Here is a 21,704-nt window from a genome sequence, read left to right as displayed (position 1 = left end):
AAAAAATTTCTATTTTTTTTTTTAAAAGTTTCATTTACTTTGCAATTAAACAATACTTAAGGTTTAATATAACACTATATCAGGCAATTCCCGTTCCTTGATTAAAGACATGGTTACTACTTGGGATCTTTTTTGATTATTACAATTAGAAAAAATGACTCCAACTCAAAGAGAAATGATGTCATGCATTGAGCATCCGATTTCTTTTACTTCACGCGATTGGTAAAGAATAGGCAAATTAATACATATTTTACGTTTTTCGTAAACGCCGACAGGCTTACATATTTATTGTGTAAGAAATAGGCCCAAAAACATTGAAATAAAAAGAGTGTTATTCCGCGCAATTGTGTTTGGGGGAATTATTTTATTATAAAGTATTACATTTATTATCCAACCAAATAAAATTTGACCTTTTTCCGATTTAGTCTTTTTGCTAGGACAAACAAGAGTAACAAAACTGGTCCGTAAATTGTGGCGTTCTTTACGGCGACCATAACCAGTACTGTTCTTGAAAACACCGGGTTTTTTGTATTGACACTATGTAGTTAACCGTATTATTTTTCAATGTTAACGCACATAAATTGTCTTGACATATGATGACGAATTTCATAGCGATCCTAGAGCGTTTGCAGTGTGACCAGGTAGTTTAAATACGACTTTATGTTGTTTCAAGGACTTTCTTGTTGTCTCTGTGAGGACGCCACATAACCGCAAAAGTCGCCACAAAGTCCTAGTACCATACCCTAAGAACATAATGTCGCATATCAAGTCCGTAAGAAACACCATAGGAACGCTAATAAGAACGTTGTGTAAACGCACAAAGCATGACGCCGGTTTGACGACGTTCCTGAAATAGGCATTTGTTTATTCTTTAATTTTGTAAGTCGCCGTTATATCGCCATGCGTGTGTGACGGAGGTATAGTTATTATTATAACGCCAGACATTTTATTCGTCAGCATTATAGTTTTGATGTGAAAAAATATAGATGTCACCTTTCCTTTTCCGTTACGCAATTGTTCCGGAAGTAGCGAATAATGCAAATGTGACTTAATCATTCTTGGTGATGCTCGCCTCTCGTGATGTTGTAATCCTGTGAACTCTGAAATCATGATGAGTATTTCATAATTCCCATTCTTTTCACTTATGCCGGTCTTTTTTACATATAACATGTGCTTCTTTTACATTTGAATTATATAGTTATAACTTATAAAGAATGCAATCGATATAATATATATGAGATTTATATAGAGAGAATCAATTTCACTTTAGATATTTACATCAAATGTGTGTTTACTTAAATCAGTTCCTTGTTTTCGCTGATACACATAGTGCTTCTTGCTTATAGCTACATAGTTATTTTAAATCATGTTGAGATAATGTTAACGAACGTAAGACCCTACTTCATTATTTCATACAAACATAACCCAGTTAGAAACAAATGAGCAGCACGCTTCCACACACGTACCTTTAAACATAGTTATTCCGTTATTAACCTCTGCATGTTCGAGTAACTGAGGAAAGCGTTCCTCCTGTGGCACTGTTTTAGCCGTGTCAAAATCTAGTGTCATTATATGGTAGACAAGCTCTTGTGTCATAGTTGTACCTGTGTTTATAGAATAACAATGAAAAAACCAGGAACCACAGTATTATTCAAACGTTAAATACAAGTTGACCTCAGAAACATTCCTGTAATAATAATTGTCTGGCAACGTACGGTAGGCCATCCCTTGACATGAACTTTTGTTCAGCGCAAACTTAAAAACACTTTGTATTTATAGACTACAAATGTGTTAAAATAACATTCAATTTAAAGATCTTGTAACACAATTTTTTATGGTTTTATATCATAAATATGATGCTTAAATTAAGATTTATTAATATTGTAAGTTCCAACAAGAACTGTCGGAGGACAGTAACGCTCGACTATTCGAAAAGTTGTCACAAGTGTGTTTCTGCTTACCTATATGAATACATAAAATTGTCCAAAAAGGTACAAAGGCTTGTTATTAAGATGTTTTTATCGAGTAAATCAGTGCTTTATTATTATAACATGTTTAAAATGCATAAAATTGTTCAAAAAAGGCACAAACCCTTCAGTAGTTATGGAGATATTTGCTTAACCAAGAATTTCTAAGTAGAAAAAGGGGCATAATTATGCAAAAAAGCAAATCAGAGTTATTGGACTTGTGCCAATCATGTTAGATAATCACAGAGAACAAGTGTGTGAAGTTTAAAGCCATTCCCTTCAGTAGTTATGAAGATACCAGCTTGTGCGCAAAAAACTTAACCAAGAATTTCTAAGTCGAAAAAGGGGCATAATTATGTAAAAAAGCAAACCAGAGTTATTGGAATTGTACCAATCATGTTAGATAATCACAAGGAACAAGTGTGTGAAGTTTCAATCCATTCCCTTCAGTAGTTATGGAGATACCAGCTTGCACGCAAAAACTTAACCAAGAATTTCTAAGTCGAAAAAGGGACATAATTATGCAAAAAAGCAATCAGAGTTATGGGACTTATTCCAATCATGTAAGATGATCACTGAGAACAAGTGTGTGAAGTTTCAATCCATTCCCTTCAAAAGTTATAGATACCAGCTTGCACGCAAAAACTTAACCAGGAATTTTTTAGTAGAATAGACATAATTATGTGAAAAAGCAAATCAGAGTTATCAAACTATGGCCAATCATGTTAGATAAACACAGAGAACAAGTGTCTGAAGTTTCAATCCTTTCCCTTCAGTTGTTATGGAGATACCAGTTTGCACGCAAAAACTTAACCACAGGGACACCAACACCAACAAATAGGCATTAGCTCGAATATTCTACGAATAGTCGAGCTAAAAAGCATTATTTATAACATATTACAGAATCTAACATTTCATGTTAATAAAGGGAGGTAATAAGATATTTGTTAATCATGATTTTATAAGCATAATTATATACATATTTAAAATTCACTTAATTACAACATACGGGATCTTTAACCCCTAAAAGCAATTAGATGCGGTATCGAAAAGTCCCTGCTTAATTAAAGACTATCATTTAAAATAACTATTGGTTGCTGTTAATCAAAATCCACACAACTCTGTTACGATCGGGGCATTAAAATTGACACTATCGGGGCATTAAAATTGACACTATCGGGGCATCAAAATTGGCACTATCGGGGCATTAATATGGACACTAATATATCATTGTTCTACCGTATCTACTTTGTTAAAACATTACGTTTATCGAAATGTGTGTGATAATAACATATTTTTGTATGCTCATGAATTATTCGGATTAATGGTCCCAACAAAATTGAAATGTTTGTATATTCAGTTTTCTCTCTTTTGCGTTTTAGGGCATAAGCTATTGTGAAAATCTCATTAGGAAATAGACTACCTGATACAAAAAAAATTTTCATTTTCAAAATGAAACCTGGAATGTTATTTATGTAGAGTTTTTATATCATGTATCCAGCGTAACATTATTGTTTAATTTTAATCTACTACCACGTGCTACCTTTGTAATCAAGTTACTGTCATATCGGCGTATTTTTTTAATCTGCAGCAATCGATATCGATTTCAAGTTTCAGAAACAATAATATGTTTAAATATTTGACAAGCTTTTACTTTTAAAAAGAGATGGCATGGTTTTATTGCAATTTACTGTATCTCTTAAAGTGACAAATGGTATATTTATCATTTTTTATTTTTCATTAATTATAAAATAAATGTATATATTACCCCTTGAATTTAATTGAATTTCCATCAAAAATTCAAGTTTATGTATGTTTATGAAGATTCTATGAAATTCAAAATTAGGGAAAGATATATTTTGGAGATGTTCTGATGTTCTCACAGGTCATAACTCTGGGGGAAAGATCATATTGCAAAGCAGTTAAGGATGTCAAAACCTTTTTGTTGTTTTCTTCAATAAACCATGTTACTACATGCATCAAATATTACCAGAGCAGCAAGAAGCATTACCTACATGAGGCAAGTCGTAGACAGAAAAAAAAGATTTTCAAAATGAAATGGAAAGTGTAAGACTATTAATACAGAAAGCCTTTATTGACATTATGCCATTTGTGCAGATATATATTTTACAGAAGAAAAAAATGCAGAATTATAACATCAGTGGTCAATCTATGAAAGATTACTCGAAATGAAGGTCCAGACTGAAACAGAAAATGCATACTGTTTCGGCAGGAGACTTGTCAATGATTCAAACATTTTCTTCAAATTAACAACATTGAAATATTGTAAATCCTATTGTATACTATTGGAGTTTGGTGAAATTATAGGCTGTTGTTGTGAGAAACAAATATTGTTGTACTACTACTCGTAGTTTACATGCACGAACGTTACTGTGCCATAAAACCAGTGATACATTCATGTCCTAGTTTAGATAGCGACTAGTGCATTGAAATTTTATATCATTTTGGTCATTGTTTGCACTGCAACACGATGTTCTGGATACAGATTTAGTTATTACAATAGAAACAAGAAAAGCATTGATGCAAAGCATCAAAGGGCGTCCAAGCAAGAAATGCAGCAAGTGAAGATGAACTAGTAGACATATGATGACAAGCTATTCTTATAAACTTTTCAATTGTTTTAACAAGAATTGTATATCACTTATGAATGAGCGGACGAAAGACATTGTTCATTATGAACTTTGATTGGCATGCTAGAGATTAGAATATTACTTGTTATTTCTTTATGACCGTGGTTATTAATAGCAACGGATTTTGTGTGTTTGCGTTTGTTTACCCTCGCCACTGGAAAGAGACCATATGGGCGAGCAACGGATATACATATATACAATCATTTATAATCCATATGTGTAACGCATGATCAACACCACACTTGTGTAATTGTCCCTTATTATGTTATCGCTATTAGCGAAGACTCCCTTAAGGTATCTATTCACACTTAGTAAAAATATGGCACTGGTTATATTACCATGTTGATCATGTTGGGCATAATTGTTTATTATACAATAATTGTAATATCTATTAATTTTGATAAAAAAAATTACAGATTTTATGAATATTGTTTTCTTTTCTTTTTTGTGTTTTATGTGCTATTTTATGTTTACATACTTTTTTAAATTTAAATTGTAAAATAAATTTTAAGAATTCAATTGTCATATTGACCAACGATTATAAGTAAAAAACTTACTGGAAAAAGTCAGTAAATAATGGTTAATCTTATATAATATTATTTATTCTAATATTCTTAAACCATGTAAATTTGTATTTTTCTTTATCATTTTTTAAATTATCAATCAATTGAATAATTCATAAAATCTAATTTGTAACTTTGAATAATTCCTCGGCATCTTTACTAACCTCAAATAACAAATTAAATAAAATGTTTCAAAGTTGATAGTGTCGTATTAATACCATAAAAATGTACCTTTTTTCTCAATTATTGTACATATTTATTGTTTTTATCTCATAAAGATAAAATGAAACATGCTATTGTTGTTGTTCTTGTTGGTTTTTTTTTTCGAATTGTATGTTTATGTATAAATACAAGAGGGCCATGATGGCCCTGAGGTCGCTCACCTGTATATAGCCACCCCCCCCCCCGGGCCAATTTTTACCCAAGGGCTTTTATTTGAACAGACTTGGTAGACACCCATAAGAAGATGTTTCATGCTAAACATCTAAGTTCTAGCTCATTGGGTTTTTTAAAAGAAGATTTTTTAAGTTTTTACTATACACATATAGTTAAAAACAATGACACCCCTGGGGCAGGGCCAGTTTTGACCCCAGGGCTTTTATTTGAACAAACTTTGTAGATATTTACTTAAAAATGTTTCATGTATAATATCTAAACTCAAGCTATTTGGGTTTTTTCAAAGAAGATTTTTAAGTTTTTGCTATACACATATAAGGAAAATCAATGACCCCCGGGGCGGGCCAGTTTTGACCCCAGGGCTTTTATTTGAACAAACTTGGTAGACACTCACTAGAAGATATTTCATGTCAAATATCTTAGCTCTAGCTCTTTGGGTTCTTTAAAAGAAGATTTTTTAAGTTTTTACTATATGCATATAGGGAAAATCTATGACCCCCTGGGGCAGGGCCAATTTTGACCTCAGGGCTTTTATTTGAACAAACTTGGTAGACACTCATTAGAAGATGTTTCATGCTAAATATCTTAGCTCTAGCTCTTTGGGTTCTTTAAAAGAAGATTTTTTAAGTTTTTACTATATGCATATAGGGAAAATCAATGACCCCTTGGGCGGGGCCAATTTTGACCCCAGGGCTTTTATTTGAACAAACTTGGTAGACATTCACTAGAAGATGTTTCATGCCAAATATCTAAGCTCTAGCTTTTACAGTTCTTTAAAAGAAGATTTTTTAAGTTTTTACTATATGCATACAGGGAAAATCAATGACCCCCGGGCCGGGGCCAATTTTGACCCCAGGGCTTTTATTTGAACAAACTTGGTAGACACTCACTAGAAGATGTTTCATGCCAAATATCTTAGCTCTAGCTCTTTGGGTTCTTTAAAAGAAGATTTTTTAAGTTTTTACTATATGCATATAGGGAAAATCAATGACCTCCTTGGGCCGGGCCAATTTTGACCCTAGGGCTTTTATTTGAACAAACTTGGTAGACACTCATTAGAAGATGTTTCATGCCAAATATCTAAGCTCTAGCTCTTACGGTTCTTTAAAAGAAGATATTTAAAGATTTTTCTTTCGGTTGCCATGGCAACCAGAGTTCTGCATGAAATGGAATTCTTTGAACAATCTTGATAGAGCTTCATACAAAGAGTATTCCTGCCAAGTTTCATAAACATTGGCCTTGCGGTATCATAGAAGAAGTCCTTAGAATATTTAAAATGTGGACGGACGACAGACGACGGACGCCATTTGGTTGGCCATCCTAAAAGCTCACCTGCACTTTGTGCAAGGTGAGCTAATAATCAATAAATTTGAGAGTTGATCTGTGTTCATTAATTATTGTAACCAAATTAACTGACAAACATTTATTTTGGAAAAAAAGCTTGTTTATCTGTAAATTATTTGTTCTGTTCTGTAACGATATCAAACATCTACTCCAAAACCGGGAGAGACCGGACAATAAACGTGTGGTTACTAGTAAATCCCGGTCAAAATAGACCGGGAGAGACCGGGAATTACCGATAGGAGCACATCCCTCTATAAATAGATTTTCGGAATATTTAGGTCATCAACTCATCATTCTATTTACAGCTTTCGAATAAATGTACAACAATAACATACCATAACAAGAGGGCCATGATGGCCCTGACGTCGCTCACCTGTATATAGCCCCCCAACCCCCACCCCCCCCCCCCCCCGTACGTTGCAGAGCCAATTTAACCCAAGGGCTTTTATTTGCACAAACTTGGTAGACACCCATAAGAAGATGTTTCATGCTAAACATTTAAGCTCTAGCTCATTGGGCTTTTTAAAAGAAGATTTTTTTTAAGTTTTTACTATACACATATAGTTAAAAACAATTACACCCCTGGGGCCGAGCCAGTTTTGACCCCAGGGTTTTTATTTGAACAAACTTTGTAGACACTTACTAGAAGATGTTTCATGCTTAATATCTAAACTCTAGCTATTTGGGTTTTTTCAAAGAAGATTTAAAGTTTTTGCTAAACACATATAAAGAAAATCAATGACCCCCGGGGCGGGGCCAATTTTGACCCCTGGGCTTGTATTTGAACAAACTTGGTAGACACCCATTAGAACATGTTTGATGCTCAATATCTTAGCCATAGCTCTTTGAGTTCTTTAAAAGAAGATTTTTAAGTTTTTACTATATGCATATAGGGAAAATCAATGACCCCCCGGGGCGGGGCCAATTTTGACCCCAGGGCTTTTATTTGAACAAACTTGGTAGACACACACTAGAAGATGTTTCATGCCAAATATCTAAGCTCTAGCTCTTTTAGTTCTTTAAAAGAAGATTTTTAAGTTTTTACTATATGCATATAGGGAAAATCAATGACCCCCGGGGCGGGGCCAATTTTCACCCCAGGGCTTTTATTTGAACAAACTTGGTAGACACCCATTAGAACATGTTTCATTCTAAATATCTTAGCTCTAGCTCTTTGGGTTCTTTAAAAGAGGATCTTTTAAGTTTTTACTATATGCATATAGGGAAAATCAATGACCCCCCGGGGCGGGGCCAATTTTGACCCCAGGGCTTTTATTTGAACAAACTTGGTAGACACTCACTAGAAGATGTTTCATGCCAAATATCTAAGCTCTAGCTCTTTGAGTTCTTCAAAAGAAGATTTTTTAAGTTTTTACTATATACATAAAGGGAAAATCAATGACCCCCGGGTCGGGGCCAATTTTCACCCCAGGGCTTTTATTTGAACAAACTTGGTAGACACCCATAAGAACATGTTTCATGCTAAATATCTTAGCTCTAGCTCTTTGGGTTCTTTAAAAGAAGATCTTTTAAGTTTTTACTATATGCATATAGGGAAAATCAATGACCCCCCCCCCCCGGGGCGGGGCCAATTTTGACCCCAGGGCTTTTATTTGAACAAACTTGGTAGACACACACTAGAAGATGTTTCATGCCAAATTTCTTAGCTCTAGCTCTTTGAGTTCTTTAAAAGAAGATTTTTAAGTTTTTACTATATGCATATAGGGAAAATCAATGACCCCCCGGGGCGGGGCCAATTTTGACCCCAGGGCTTTTATTTGAACAAACTTGGTAGACACACACTAGAAGATGTTTCATGCCAAATATCTAAGCTCTAGCTCTTTTAGTTCTTTAAAAGAAGATTTTTAAGTTTTTACTATATGCATATAGGGAAAATCAATGACCCCCGGGGCGGGGCCAATTTTGACCCCAGGGCTTTTATTTGAACAAACTTGGTAGACACCCATTAGAACATGTTTCATGCTAAATATCTTAGCTCTAGCTCTTTGGGTTCTTTCAAAGAAGATTTTTTAAGTTTTTACTATATGCATATAGGGAAAATCAATGACCCCCCGGGGCGGGGCCAATTTTGATCCCAGGGCTTTTATTTGAACAAACTTGGTAGACACTCACTAGAAGATGTTTCATGCCAAATATCTAAGCTCTAGCTCTTTGATTTCTTTAAAAGAAGATTTTTTAAGTTTTTACTATATGCATAAAGGGAAAATCAATGACCCCCGGGGCGAGGCCAATTTTCACCCCAGGGCTTTTATTTGAACAAACTTGGTAGACACTCACTAGAAGATGTTTCATGCCAAATATCTAAGCTCTAGCTCTTATGGTTTTTTAAATGAAGATATTTAAAGTTTTTTCTTTCGGTTGCCATGGCAACCAGAGTTTTGCATGGAATTAAATTCTTTGAACAATTTTTAAAGGTGACCACCAAAGGAACATTCCTGTGAAGTTTGGATGAAATTGGCTTAGTTGTTTATGAGGAGATGTCATTTAAAGTAAAAGTTTACGGACGGACGAATTAAATTCTTTGAACAATTTTTAAAGGTGACCACCAAAGGAACATTCCTGTGAAGTTTGGATGAAATTGGCTCAGCGGTTTATGAGGAGATGTCATTTAAAGTAAAAGTTTACGGACGACGGACGGACGCCGGACGAAAAGCGATTACAAAAGCTCACCCTGTCACTTTGTGACAGGTGAGCTAAAAATTGCCACAGTTGTCAAAAGACATTCAGCAGGCAAACAATAAAATGGATAAATACAGAATCCCTAAAGAAAGCCCAACACGGCAAAATTGAAAATGGTGCAGGCTCGGTTCCAAGGCGGCGCCCCACTGTGTTCCTCAGATGTATGTCTATGTTGTTTCATACTGTTTTGGTGACACTTTTGCTTGTGTCCCTTGTTGTTTTCTCGTCTACGGTAAGTATCTTCCCCATTGCCTCTAGTTTTTATTTCTTTGATTAACCCCTCCCCCGGTCTTCTGTCCCCTTCCCCTTTGTGGGCCTATTATTATTTTCTTTGAATTCCTAATCAGTTACAAATTATTTATCATTTAATGATTAACGTGTCGTTGCCCTGTCCTTTTTATGTTTGGGGTCCGGTCCGCCTGGGCTCCTTGCCATTGGTTCTTGTTGCTGGGTCATATGGGGGTTGCGTTCATTGAACGCCGCCTTTCCTTGTTGATCTTGTTTTTCATATTTGATTGAGCCTTGATTGATTTTTATACTTCACAACAGCAGGTGTCAAGTGATGTGTGGCAGCTGTAAAAAGTTGCCCCGTACTTCACTTCAGTGTTGTTATATTGTTCTGGTCCTTCGGGATCATTGATGCCAGCACTATTAAGTGTTGAGAATTGAATACCACTCAAGCCGGTGCTAGGGGGGGTGAAGGATGTTGCACTTTACATTATCCCTCATGTACAGACTCAATCAAACCGACTCTGCAGTTCTCTTCTACTTTTGTTGTGATTAATGCTTCCGAGGAATCACTCTGTTTCCAGATTTTTATACTTAACAACACCAGGTGTCAAGTTTTGTGTGGCAGCTGTAAAAAGTTGTCCCGTACTTCACTTCACTACACCATTTTTTGTGTTAAAATGTTGAATTCTGCTTAAGCCGGTGTTAGGGGGCGTGGACGGTAACTTGCAATTTCCAGTACCGTCCATGAACAGGCTCAATCAAACCGAGCCTGCAACATTTTCAATTTTGCCGTGTTGGGCTTTCTTTAGGGATTCTGTATTTATCTATTTCATGATCACATCCGTGTTATTTGTGCCGTGTGGCGGCTGTAAAAAGTCTCCCCGTACATTTAATCAATGATGTTATATTTTCGATCCTTGAAGATCGTTCAGCACGACATTATTGTTGTGCTTGTGGTATTTTTAGTTTCAACTTTTCGGCATTTTCTAGTTGGGTGGTTCCAATATTTCTACTTGAATATTGTTGAATCACCTTTAGGATATGTTGCCTGCTTTTTTAATTTGTCTTTTGACGTCTTATCTGTGATATGCAGGCTTCATAACGTCAGATCCCCTTTCAAAATTTTATTTAGTTCCGCCCATTGTTTTCTCGTTTAGGGCACACGCTTTTTATGGATCTTTCCGTTTTTTTCGTAGCGGAACATTTAGCCACACCTTTTCCATTCATTGCTAGGTCAACTGCTCACAAACAGTATCACAAACATAAGCACGTGTTCTTTTGTGCAAACCAGGTCAACCAGTGACTATGTTTTATCTCAGTGTAGCGATTGGATAACAGGTTAGCCAATTTACATAAAACTGTAAACACCGGAAAGGTCCATTACTTGGGGACTATACGCCGCTTTTCATGGAATGGCACGGAAGTGTCACATTGAAGGTTCTATGATTACCGCCGTATGAACACATCTGCGGATGTTTCTAAATTCAAAATTTTCCTATTTCATATTTAAATGTTGAATTCTGCTTAAGCCGGTGCTAGGGGGCGTGGTTGGTAACTTGCACTTTCCAATACCGTCCATGAACAGGCTCAATCAAACCGAGCCTGCAACATTTTCAATTTTGCCGTGTTGGGCTTTCTTTAGGGATTCTGTATTTATCTATTTTTTGACGTCTTATCTGTGATACGCAGGCTTCATAACCTCTGATCCCCTTTCAAAATTCCATTTTATTTAGTTCCGCCCATTGTTTTCTCGTTTAGGGCACACGTATTTTTTTTAATTGGGGACCATACGCCGCTTTTCATGGAATGGCACGGAAGTGTCACATTGAAGGTTCTATGATTACCGCCGTATGAACACATCTGCGGATGTTTCTATATTCAAAATTTTCTTATTTCATATTTAAATGTTGAATTCTGCTTAAGCCGGTGCTAGGGGGCGTGGTTGGTAACTTGCACTTTCCAATACCGTCCATGAACAGGCTCAATCAAACCGAGCCTGCAACATTTTCAATTTTGCCGTGTTGGGCTTTCTTTAGGGATTCTGTATTTATCTATTTTTTGACGTCTTATCTGTGATACGCAGGCTTCATAACCTCTGATCCCCTTTCAAAATTCCATTTTATTTAGTTCCGCCCATTGTTTTCTCGTTTAAGGCACACGTATTTTTTTTAATTGGGGACCATACGCCGCTTTTCATGGAATGGCACTACTGTGTCACATTGAAGGTTCCATGATAACCGCCGTATGAACACATCTGCGGATGTTTCTAAATTTCAAAATTTTACTATTTCATGTTTAAATGTTGAATTCTGCTTAAGCCGGTGCTAGGGGGCGTGGACGGTAACTTGCACTTTCCAGTACCGTCCATGAACAGGCTCAATCAAACCGAGCCTGCAACATTTTCAATTTTGCCGTGTTGGGCTTTCTTTAGGGATTCTGTATTTATCTATTTTATTTTCAGTACTGCTCATGAACAGACTCAATCAAAAATCTGGAAACAAAGTGAAAAATTGAAAATGTTGCTGGCTCGGTTTAATTGAGCCTGTTCATGGACGGTACTGTCGAGTGCAAACTACTGTCCACACCCCCTAGCACCGGTTTAAGCAGAATTTAACATTTATCATGAACTGTACAATTTTGAAACATCCGCTGATGTGTTCATATGGCGTTTTTCATGGAACCTTCAATGTGACAGGTAAGTGCCATTCCATGAAAAGCGGCATATGGTCCCAAGTAAAAAATGCGTAAAGTTATTCATATATGTGTTTCTTTAAAAAAAACAAGAATAAAGATCAACAAGGCAAAGGCAACGTTCACAGTACGTCGGCCCCCCGACACACTAAAAAAACCTGGACCCATTCAAAGGAAAATCAAAATCTAAATAAGAAGAAAAAAACAATAGGGAATGAAATATGAAAAACAAGATCATCAAGGAAAGGCGGCGTTCAATGAACGCAACCCCCATATGACCCAGCAACAAGAACCAATGGCAAGGAGCCAAGGTGGACCCCAAACATAAAAAGGACAGGGCAACGACACGTTAATCATTAAATGATAAATAATTTGTAACTGATTAGGAATTCAAAGAAAATAATAATAGGCCCACAAAGGGGAAGGGGACAGGAGACCGGGGGAAGGGGGGGGGGGGGTTAATCAAAGAAACAAAAATGAAAATGAAGACGTGAAATTATAGTTATGGCTTAAAAATGTCACGTGAGCTGATGAAAATGGAAATTTATTTTTCATGAGATTTCTGAGCGTGAAGACTAAAAAGAGACAGACGGACATGTAGGTTGCCTATCGCACACAACAGGGATCAGTAAAAAAGATAAATACAGAATCCCTAAAGAAAGCCCAACACGGCAAAATTGAAAATGTTGCAGGCTCGGTTTGATTGAGCCTGTTCATGGACGGCACTGGAAAGTGCAAATTACCGTCCACACCCCCTAGCACCGGCTAAAGCAGAATTCAACAGTTAAACGTGAAATAGTAAAATTTTGAATTTAGAAACATCCGCAGATGTGTTCATACGGCGGTTATCATTGAACCTTCAATGTGACACTTCCGTGCCATTCCATGAAAAGCGGCGTATGGTCCCCAAGTAAAAAAAAGCGTGTGCCCTAAACGAGAAAACAATGGGCGGAACTAAATACTATGGAATTTTGAAAGGGGATCAGAGGTTATGAAGCCTGCGTATCACAGATAATACGTCAAAAGACAAATTTAAAAAGCAGACTATATCCTAAGGGTGATTCAACATTATTCAAGTAGGAATATTGGAACCACCCAACTAGAAAATGCCGAAAAGTTGAAACTAAAAATACCACAAGCACAACAATAATGTCGTGCTGAACGATCTTCAAGGATCGAAAATATAACATCATTGATTAAATGTACGGGGAGACTTTTTACAGCCGCCACACGGCACAAATAACACGGATGTGATCATAAAATAGATAAATACAGAATCCCTAAAGAAAGCCCAACACGGCAAAATTGAAAATGTTGCAGGCTCGGTTTGATTGTGCCTGTTCATGGACGGCACTGGAAAGGACAAATTACCATCCACGCCCCCTAGCACCGGCTTAAGCAGAATTCTACATTTAAACGTGAAATAGTAAAATTTTGAATTTAGAAACATCCACAGATGTGTTCATACGGCGGTTATCATGGAACCTTCAATGTGACACTTCCGTGCCATTCCATGAAAAAAGCAGGCAACATATCCTAAGGGTGATTCAACATTATTCAAGTAAGAATATTGGAACCACCCAACTAGAAAATGCCGAAAAGTTGAAACTAAAAATACCACAAGCACAACAATAATGTCGTGCTGATCGATCTTCAAGGATCGAAAATATAACATCATTGATTAAATGTACGGGGAGACTTTTTACAACCGCCACACGGCACAAATAACACGGATGTGATCATAAAATAGATAAATACAGAATCCCTTAAGAAAGCCCAACACGGCAAAATTGAAAATGTTGCAGGCTCGGTTTGATTGAGCCTGTTCATGGACGGCACTGGAAAGTGCAAATTACCGTCCACGCCCCCTAGCACCGGCTTAAGCAGAATTCAACATTTAAACGTGAAATAGTAAAATTTTGAATTTAGAAACATCCGCAGATGTGTTCATACGGCGGTTATCATGGAATATTGATAGACATTCTTGGAATGCAAACTTACCCGGTACACGCAGGGGGATGGGGAGGAACTGTTACTTATGACAACTTGTCAGAAGTTCTTGTGATAACTTCTTTGGTATTAACTCCATACGGTCTATAGGTTCTAAATTTATTTTTCCACAAGTTTTCTATTGTTTTTCTGTATTGGTCATTCCCGTATAGCTTTTCCAGCCCCATTATTGAAAAATCATTAACTGTGTGGTCGTTCGTGTAAAAATGCACCGCTAACGGATCGGTTAAGAAGGTGTCTTTGGTACAACGTATCCCCTGTTTCTCCAACATAAATATAACGTTCGCAACGCTTACAATAAACTGCATACACAACATTCGTAGATTTGCACGTGATCTGATTTCGAACCTTATACGAGGCCCCGTTCACACCAATGAATGTGTCTGCTTCAATAACGTACGGACAAATCGCACACTTTTTGGATCTGCAAGGAGCACAGGAATTCGGCTGTTGAAAAAATAGTTTATTGTGTTTCTTATGAACGAGAATGTCTTGTAGGTTATTATCTCTTCTAAATGCTGCAATTGGTGGATTCGGGAATATTTCCTTCATTCTATCTGAGGTGTGTAATTCAGGTAGGTGTTTTCGTACTATTTGTCCTACATTCGGAAGCGCTCTGGAAAATGTCAGTACAAAGGGGATTCTTTCAGTGTTTTCTTTATCTTCATTATAATGTAATAGGTCACTTCTTTTTTTACTATCTACTTTATTTAATTCTGTTTCAATATGTCGATCTTCATAGCCTCGTTTCTGTAACTGAGTTTTAATATTTTCTCTATGTTGTTTGTAAGTCGATTCATTAGTACATATTCGCTTAGCACGGAGGGCAAGTCCATATGGTATTGATTTTTTTGTCCGGCAGACTGCAAACAACGCCACGGCGGGCGTCGTTCATTGACGTTACGTCACTTCCATTGTTTTGTTTGATATATTTGTATGTAGAATAAATGCTGCTGAAGAAGGCCGAAAGCTACGGCAAATTTAAATTAGCGTTTTTGCTTATATATATATCAAAACATTGACTGTTATAATGTTGATTTACCAACACTTGATATTGAAAAATGTTTAAAATAAAATATAATTCTGCTGAAAAGACTGTCCCACTCTTTTTTTGAAAATTGAACGTTACAAACAGATAATTACCGATGGATATTTTTTAGGAAATAGCCATGCGAATTATTTATCTTTCATACGAAATAGATTATAGAATTTTAAAGAACAATGGCAAAATGTAAACTTATTTTGATTTACTAATTGATTTTTCAAAGATTTGTTTTATCCTTCTTATAAAGTTTATCTTAGTGTCCAGCAACCCAACAGTAATGTAAAAAGAAGGGAAAGTCGACACTTCGAGCCAAACATCATTTAAAGCTACATTAACTATTTTTGCCGTCGGCCTAAAAACCAAGCATTCTACAGTTTCATTAACCTTTTTTACAGTATCGTTGTAAATGCATCAAATATTGTTCATAAATTAGGATTTTAAATGGAAAACCCCACGGTAACACTAAAGTTTGTATACGAATTTTAACATGCAAATGAAGACTATAATCAACTCGTGTACGCGCTACGTCACGGTGTTATAGTTGCTATCCGGAACACAGCAAATATAAAATTTTCTTGTGCAAACACACTTTAAACCGTTTAAGCTTCACGGTGCACTAGACCTGGGGTTTAGAAAAATTATCATCTCATAAAAAAGATTAAATTTATATGAAAACATCCGTTGAAATTCGGAAATATACCGTTAAATTAGGACTGTTACTTACAGCCATGTTTGTGATGATCTGAAGCGGAGTTTCTCATGCAAACAGAAATTGAACTTTCATTTTCGCCACAATGAGGTTACACATTTTTATGCTCATAAAAAACTCATTTTGGTTGTCTGGACACCAAAACAAGATCTAAAGTCGATATGAAACTTAATTTTTTAATGAAATGTCGCTATTTCTGTTTTTGTGAAATTGATTAAATGTAACTTAAAAGATAGCAAATTTCACAGCGTATCATAAAAATGATATCAAAAAATGAAAATACATTTACCGGATCTCGGAAAACTGCATACCCACACATCATCTTGTCTGGTATTCATACTTTCAACTTGGTCCATTTCCTCGCGCAGTTTACTGTATATAACTTCACCCTTGTAGATTTCCCTCTGCGGTAATATGCTTTTATTCGAAGCCATCATTATTGTGTCCACGAATAGGCCAAACTAAACACTGTCTACCTATTTTGCTATGTTATCATATTAAAACAATGTCACCTGTTTGTTATGTGTAGATAAGGTCAATTTACTGCTTATCTGTATACTCATCCTATATTTACAAACACAGTTGTAATCACTGTAGTGAACAAGTAAAAAATTGCTGGGAAATGCAGCAATGTGATTGTCACGGCGAAAAAAAGAAAAAATACCAAAAAAAACAGTTATAAGTATAATGTTAAGGTATGTTCAAATAGCATCGAGTTTAATTGACAGGTTAACTTGTTAAGAAGGTTTTTGTATTTTCTGATCGTATGATCAGTAAATACATAGCTAACTCCCACGGTCTAACACAAAATTTCCTAACAGTCCTAACAACGCAAATAGTTCTTACTCAAAAACTGCTTAAAAACCAGCAATTTAAAAGAAAGAATAATTTTTAATGTAGGCATTTAACGAATTACAGTGCATTAAAAGTTTTTAGATTAGTCAATAGAAAATATGAGGTTACAATCACAAATTTCGCGGATGAATATCTTTTTTACCCAATGAAAAATGTTCGGCTATTTCCGTAAAGCTTCGGATTATCATGAATATCATTTTAATCAATGAAAATGCTATTTTTAGCTATGCCAATTACCGAATACTCCAGAGCGTAGTACACAAATAAATCTGACTGTCGAGTAGTGGAATATATACAAAGTCATGTCGGACTGTTTTGGCGAGAAGATTTTCGATAAATTATTTTCATCAGTGTTAAACTGTAACAATATCAGATACTAGTCTAACCTGCATGATTATTTTACCTTGACCTTTATACTATCAGTACTATTCCATTAATGCTTGAATGGGCAGTTCTTATGTATAGACAGGCGATTCCCGCCACTAGCCACTTCTGAGATTAAACTTGAAAAGCTCACATAGATCTGTGTTCTTACTTCAATCTATTCACATTTGTGAATTACTGAACTCCGTATCCATAATAAATATACGTACATAAATTACACGAGACATATTACAGTTAAACAACACGTTTATCGTGAACAAAATACCTCGAAATTAATAAGGATTACAAACACGAAATGGAAATTCTCAATTTAGAATTACATAATGAAGAAGAAGAAGAAGAAGAACGTTTATTTCACTTAAACTACAAGTTTCTCGTGATTAACATATATACAAGCATACATATATAATGACATGAAAAATACAATGACATGAAAGTAAACATAATAATTATATTGGATGGACAAAACAAAATAGAGATGACACAAATATTAAAGCATAATGGATATTACATACACAGTAGTATACACAATAAAACTTTCATTAGTTGGATCTGTTAGGTATACATAAAAGTAGGTTGAAAATACATATATCTAAGCATTAATAATCTGATATCTTAATTTGAAAGCTTCATTAATATATTTACAAAGCATAATTGTTTCTTTATTTTTATCACTTTTTAATAATTGAGTAAACTTAAACATACTTGGTCTATTTCTATAATAATTCTTAATATATATATTTCTTAAATTTTCATATGCAGGACACTTAAACACAAAATGGAAACTCGTCCTCAATTTCATTTGTATTTTGCAAATTTTAAAACAATTATCTTAAATTACGCTCTACTCTTTCACGTGAATATCTACCTGTCTGTATTCTAAGATTATGAGCTGAAATACGCATTTTTGTCAAAGCTATTCTTAGTTTCTTGATACAATATTTTCTAAATAAGGTGACATTTCAAAAAACTGTCCTTTACTTGATTTATATAAAAATAATACATCATTACAATTAATACTAGCTCTCCATTCTTGTAAAATATTCATCTATTAATCTCTGTTTAAAAACGACAATAAAAACAATTTTGATTAACGCTTAAAGGGTTTAACCATACATCAAAAAAAACCGTATTTTTTCTAATAGATTTCGTACATTTGCAAACCAGTTTGTATACCCTATATTTATATCAGACATACATGAATTAACAATTGTAGTTATAATAATATTACTTGAACTTATTATCTTAAACCAAAGTTTTACAATTCGGACATACCTGTTTATATACAACGGATATCTTCCAAGTTCACCATACACAGCTACGTTACTAGTAGATTTTCTAACACCAAGAATAGTTTTACAAAATTTCAAATGAATATTTTCTAACTTTTTTTGATTTGTAAAAACCCCATACTTCACTTGCATACATTAAAATAGAACCAATAAAAGAGTCGAACAACTGTAGGGCTATTTTTGGTTTTGTTTCATATTTTTTCAAATTTGCCACTAAATTATTTAGGGCTTTTAAACTTTTACCATACAAAGTTTGAGTATTTAAGTTAAAATTTCCTGTATAATTCAATGTGACACCTAGATAATTAAAATCATTTACAATTTCTATATTATCTTGACCATATAACCAGTTTTCTCCTGCTCTTAAACCACCCCTCTTACGAAAAACTACGATTTTGGTTTTGTTAACATTAACTTCTAATCCCCATTTATTACAGTATTCATGAAGCTTATTTAATGAATTTTGGAGATCTAGATAATGATCATAATGTATTCGTTTTTATTCAAGGTTCATATGTATAACTTCGCCGTGGTGCAGAGGTAAGCGGTCTCGTTGAGGGTGTGAGAGGCCTATGGTTCAAATTCTAGTCGAGGCAATTTTTTTTCATGCAAAATTCCATATGTAAATCTCAAACTGTTATAGAAGAAAATCAAAACGCTGTCGCTGCGTAAGATGAATAATAGTATATAAAACTAAACTTATACAGGAAAGTACATACAGATAGTCAGTATGATTTAGATTGCAAAGATCAGAAAATACCAAAGAGCTGCAGCCCTTTGATTGGCGTCCGCGCCGAAGCGCGGCGCTCTTATGGAATGAGATCAGATTTTGTGAAAGGGCGACAGCAACTTCTCGAGCCTTTTAGTCGGTCATAATAAAAGCCGAAAATTCCGATCGGTATGAGGGTGCTTGATTATTATTAAATAAGAATGAAATGTCGCGATATGTTACAATGAATTTTCGCAATGCAAACATTTACAAATGAAATAAACCTTTTCCGTCAATAAATCGCGCTCTTCGGGTTTTTTATTTATCATTTTGTAGTACACAGTCGGTTATCATGTCATGGTATGTTATTGTTGTACATGTATCCTAGAATGATCAGTTGATGACCTAAATATTCCAAAAAACCCTATTTATAGATATATCTTTTTATCACTCCTATCGGTAAATGCCGGTCTCTCCCGGTCTATTTTGACCAGGATTTACTAGTGACCGGCGAATAGTACCACACGTTATATTGTCCGGTCTCTCCCGGTTTTGGAGTAGATGTTTGATATCGTTACAATTAGAAAAAAAAAAACAATAGCATGTTTTATTTTATCTATATGAGATAAAAACAATAAATATGTACACGGATTTATATGTAATATAAATCCGTGATATGTACAATAATTGAGAAAAGGGTACATTTTTTATGGTATTAAAATGAAATTATCAACTTTGAAACATTTTATTTAATTATTCAATTTGTTATCCGTGTTTAGTAAAGATGCCGAGGAATTATTCAAAGTTACAAATTAGATTTTATGAATTATTCAATTGATCGATAATTTAAAAAATGATAAAGAACAATACAATGTACATGTACATGGTTTAAGAATAAACAATATTATATATTGAAAGATAAACCATAATTTACTGACTTTTTCCAGTTAAGCTTTGACTTATAATCGTCTGTCAATATGACAATTGAATTCTTAAAATTTATTTTACAATTTTAATAAAAAAGAGTAGTAAAAACTCAGTATTAAAATAGCACATAAACACAAAAAAGAATAAAAGAAAACAATATTCATAAAATTTGTATTTTTTTTTAAATTAAAATTAATAGATATTACAATTATTGTATAATAAACAATTATGCTCAACATGATCAACATGGTAATATAACCAGTGTCATATTTTTACTAACTTAAATTGTGAACAGATACCTTAAGGGGGTCTTCGCTAATAGCGATAACATGTACATAATAAGGGACAAATGTGTGGTACGTGTTGATCATGCGTTACACATATGGATTATAAATGATTGCATACATGTATATCCGTTGCTATTAATAACCACGATCATAAAGAAATAACAAGTAATATTCTAATCTCTAGCATGCCAATCAAAGTTCATAATGAACAATGTCTTTCGTCCGCTCATTCATAAGTGGTATACATTTCTGGTAGTTTATAAGAATATCTTGTCATCATATGTGTACTAGTTCATCTTCACTTGCTGCATTTCTTGCTTGGACGCCCTTTGATGCTTTGCATCAATGCTTTTCTTGTTAAGTATTGTAATGTAACTTGTTACAAGAGCCATGCATATGTGGTAGAGCAGAATAATTTATCATTCTTGTGTACTGCATACCTCTTGAGTGAGATCTATCCACATTTTCATGTTGATATCTCAAAGGCTTTTGTAGTTATGCTCTGAACGAAATTAAGTATGAAAAGTAACAAAGGGCAATACCTGAAAAATAATGCAGGGTAGGTGTGTGCCGCACTCGTCCTCAATGAGATTTATCTTAGACTTATGAAGTTTCATGTTAATACCTCTAACACTGTTTGAGATAAGCTCCGGACAAAAAGTTTGAAAAACAAGCAATTATCATAGTATTGCAAGCAATCCATAAGTCCCCTACCGGTTAGAACCCCATCAGCATTCTGAAGGGCAATTGGCCATTCACTAATGTTTAAGTAAATTTGTTGGAAATGTTCTTTAAAAGTGATCACAGGAAAAAGTTTTTATGAACAGACAGACAGACGGACTGAAGGACACTCTAAAGTTAATATTTGAAACATCCCTGTTACCAAAATATAACATTTTAAAAAGCAAAAATTCTTAAAGAGGAGATAACTCTGGAAATTTCT

At 34.8% G+C, this 21,704-nt stretch overlaps 1 protein-coding gene across 1 annotated transcript; it reads right to left on the bottom strand.

Annotated features, from left to right (window-relative positions):
* Positions 1–864: 864 nt before the first annotated feature.
* Positions 865–16,830, bottom strand: LOC132736936 (sulfotransferase 4A1-like). The gene is made up of 3 exons (XM_060724153.1): positions 16,597–16,830; positions 1,467–1,604; positions 865–1,100 (listed from the first exon to the last, which is right to left on the bottom strand). Exons 1-3 carry the CDS (start codon positions 16,742–16,744, stop codon positions 865–867), a joined length of 522 nt encoding a protein of 173 aa, XP_060580136.1. The 5' UTR covers positions 16,745–16,830.
* Positions 16,831–21,704: the final 4,874 nt, after the last annotated feature.

The sequence above is a fragment of the Ruditapes philippinarum genome, unplaced genomic scaffold, assembly GCF_026571515.1.
Source record: "Ruditapes philippinarum isolate M1 unplaced genomic scaffold, ASM2657151v2 ctg8347_1_1_1_1, whole genome shotgun sequence".
In the NCBI taxonomy this organism is placed as follows: Eukaryota; Metazoa; Mollusca; class Bivalvia; order Venerida; family Veneridae; genus Ruditapes; species Ruditapes philippinarum.
This window is presented reverse-complemented; position numbering and strand designations above follow the sequence as displayed.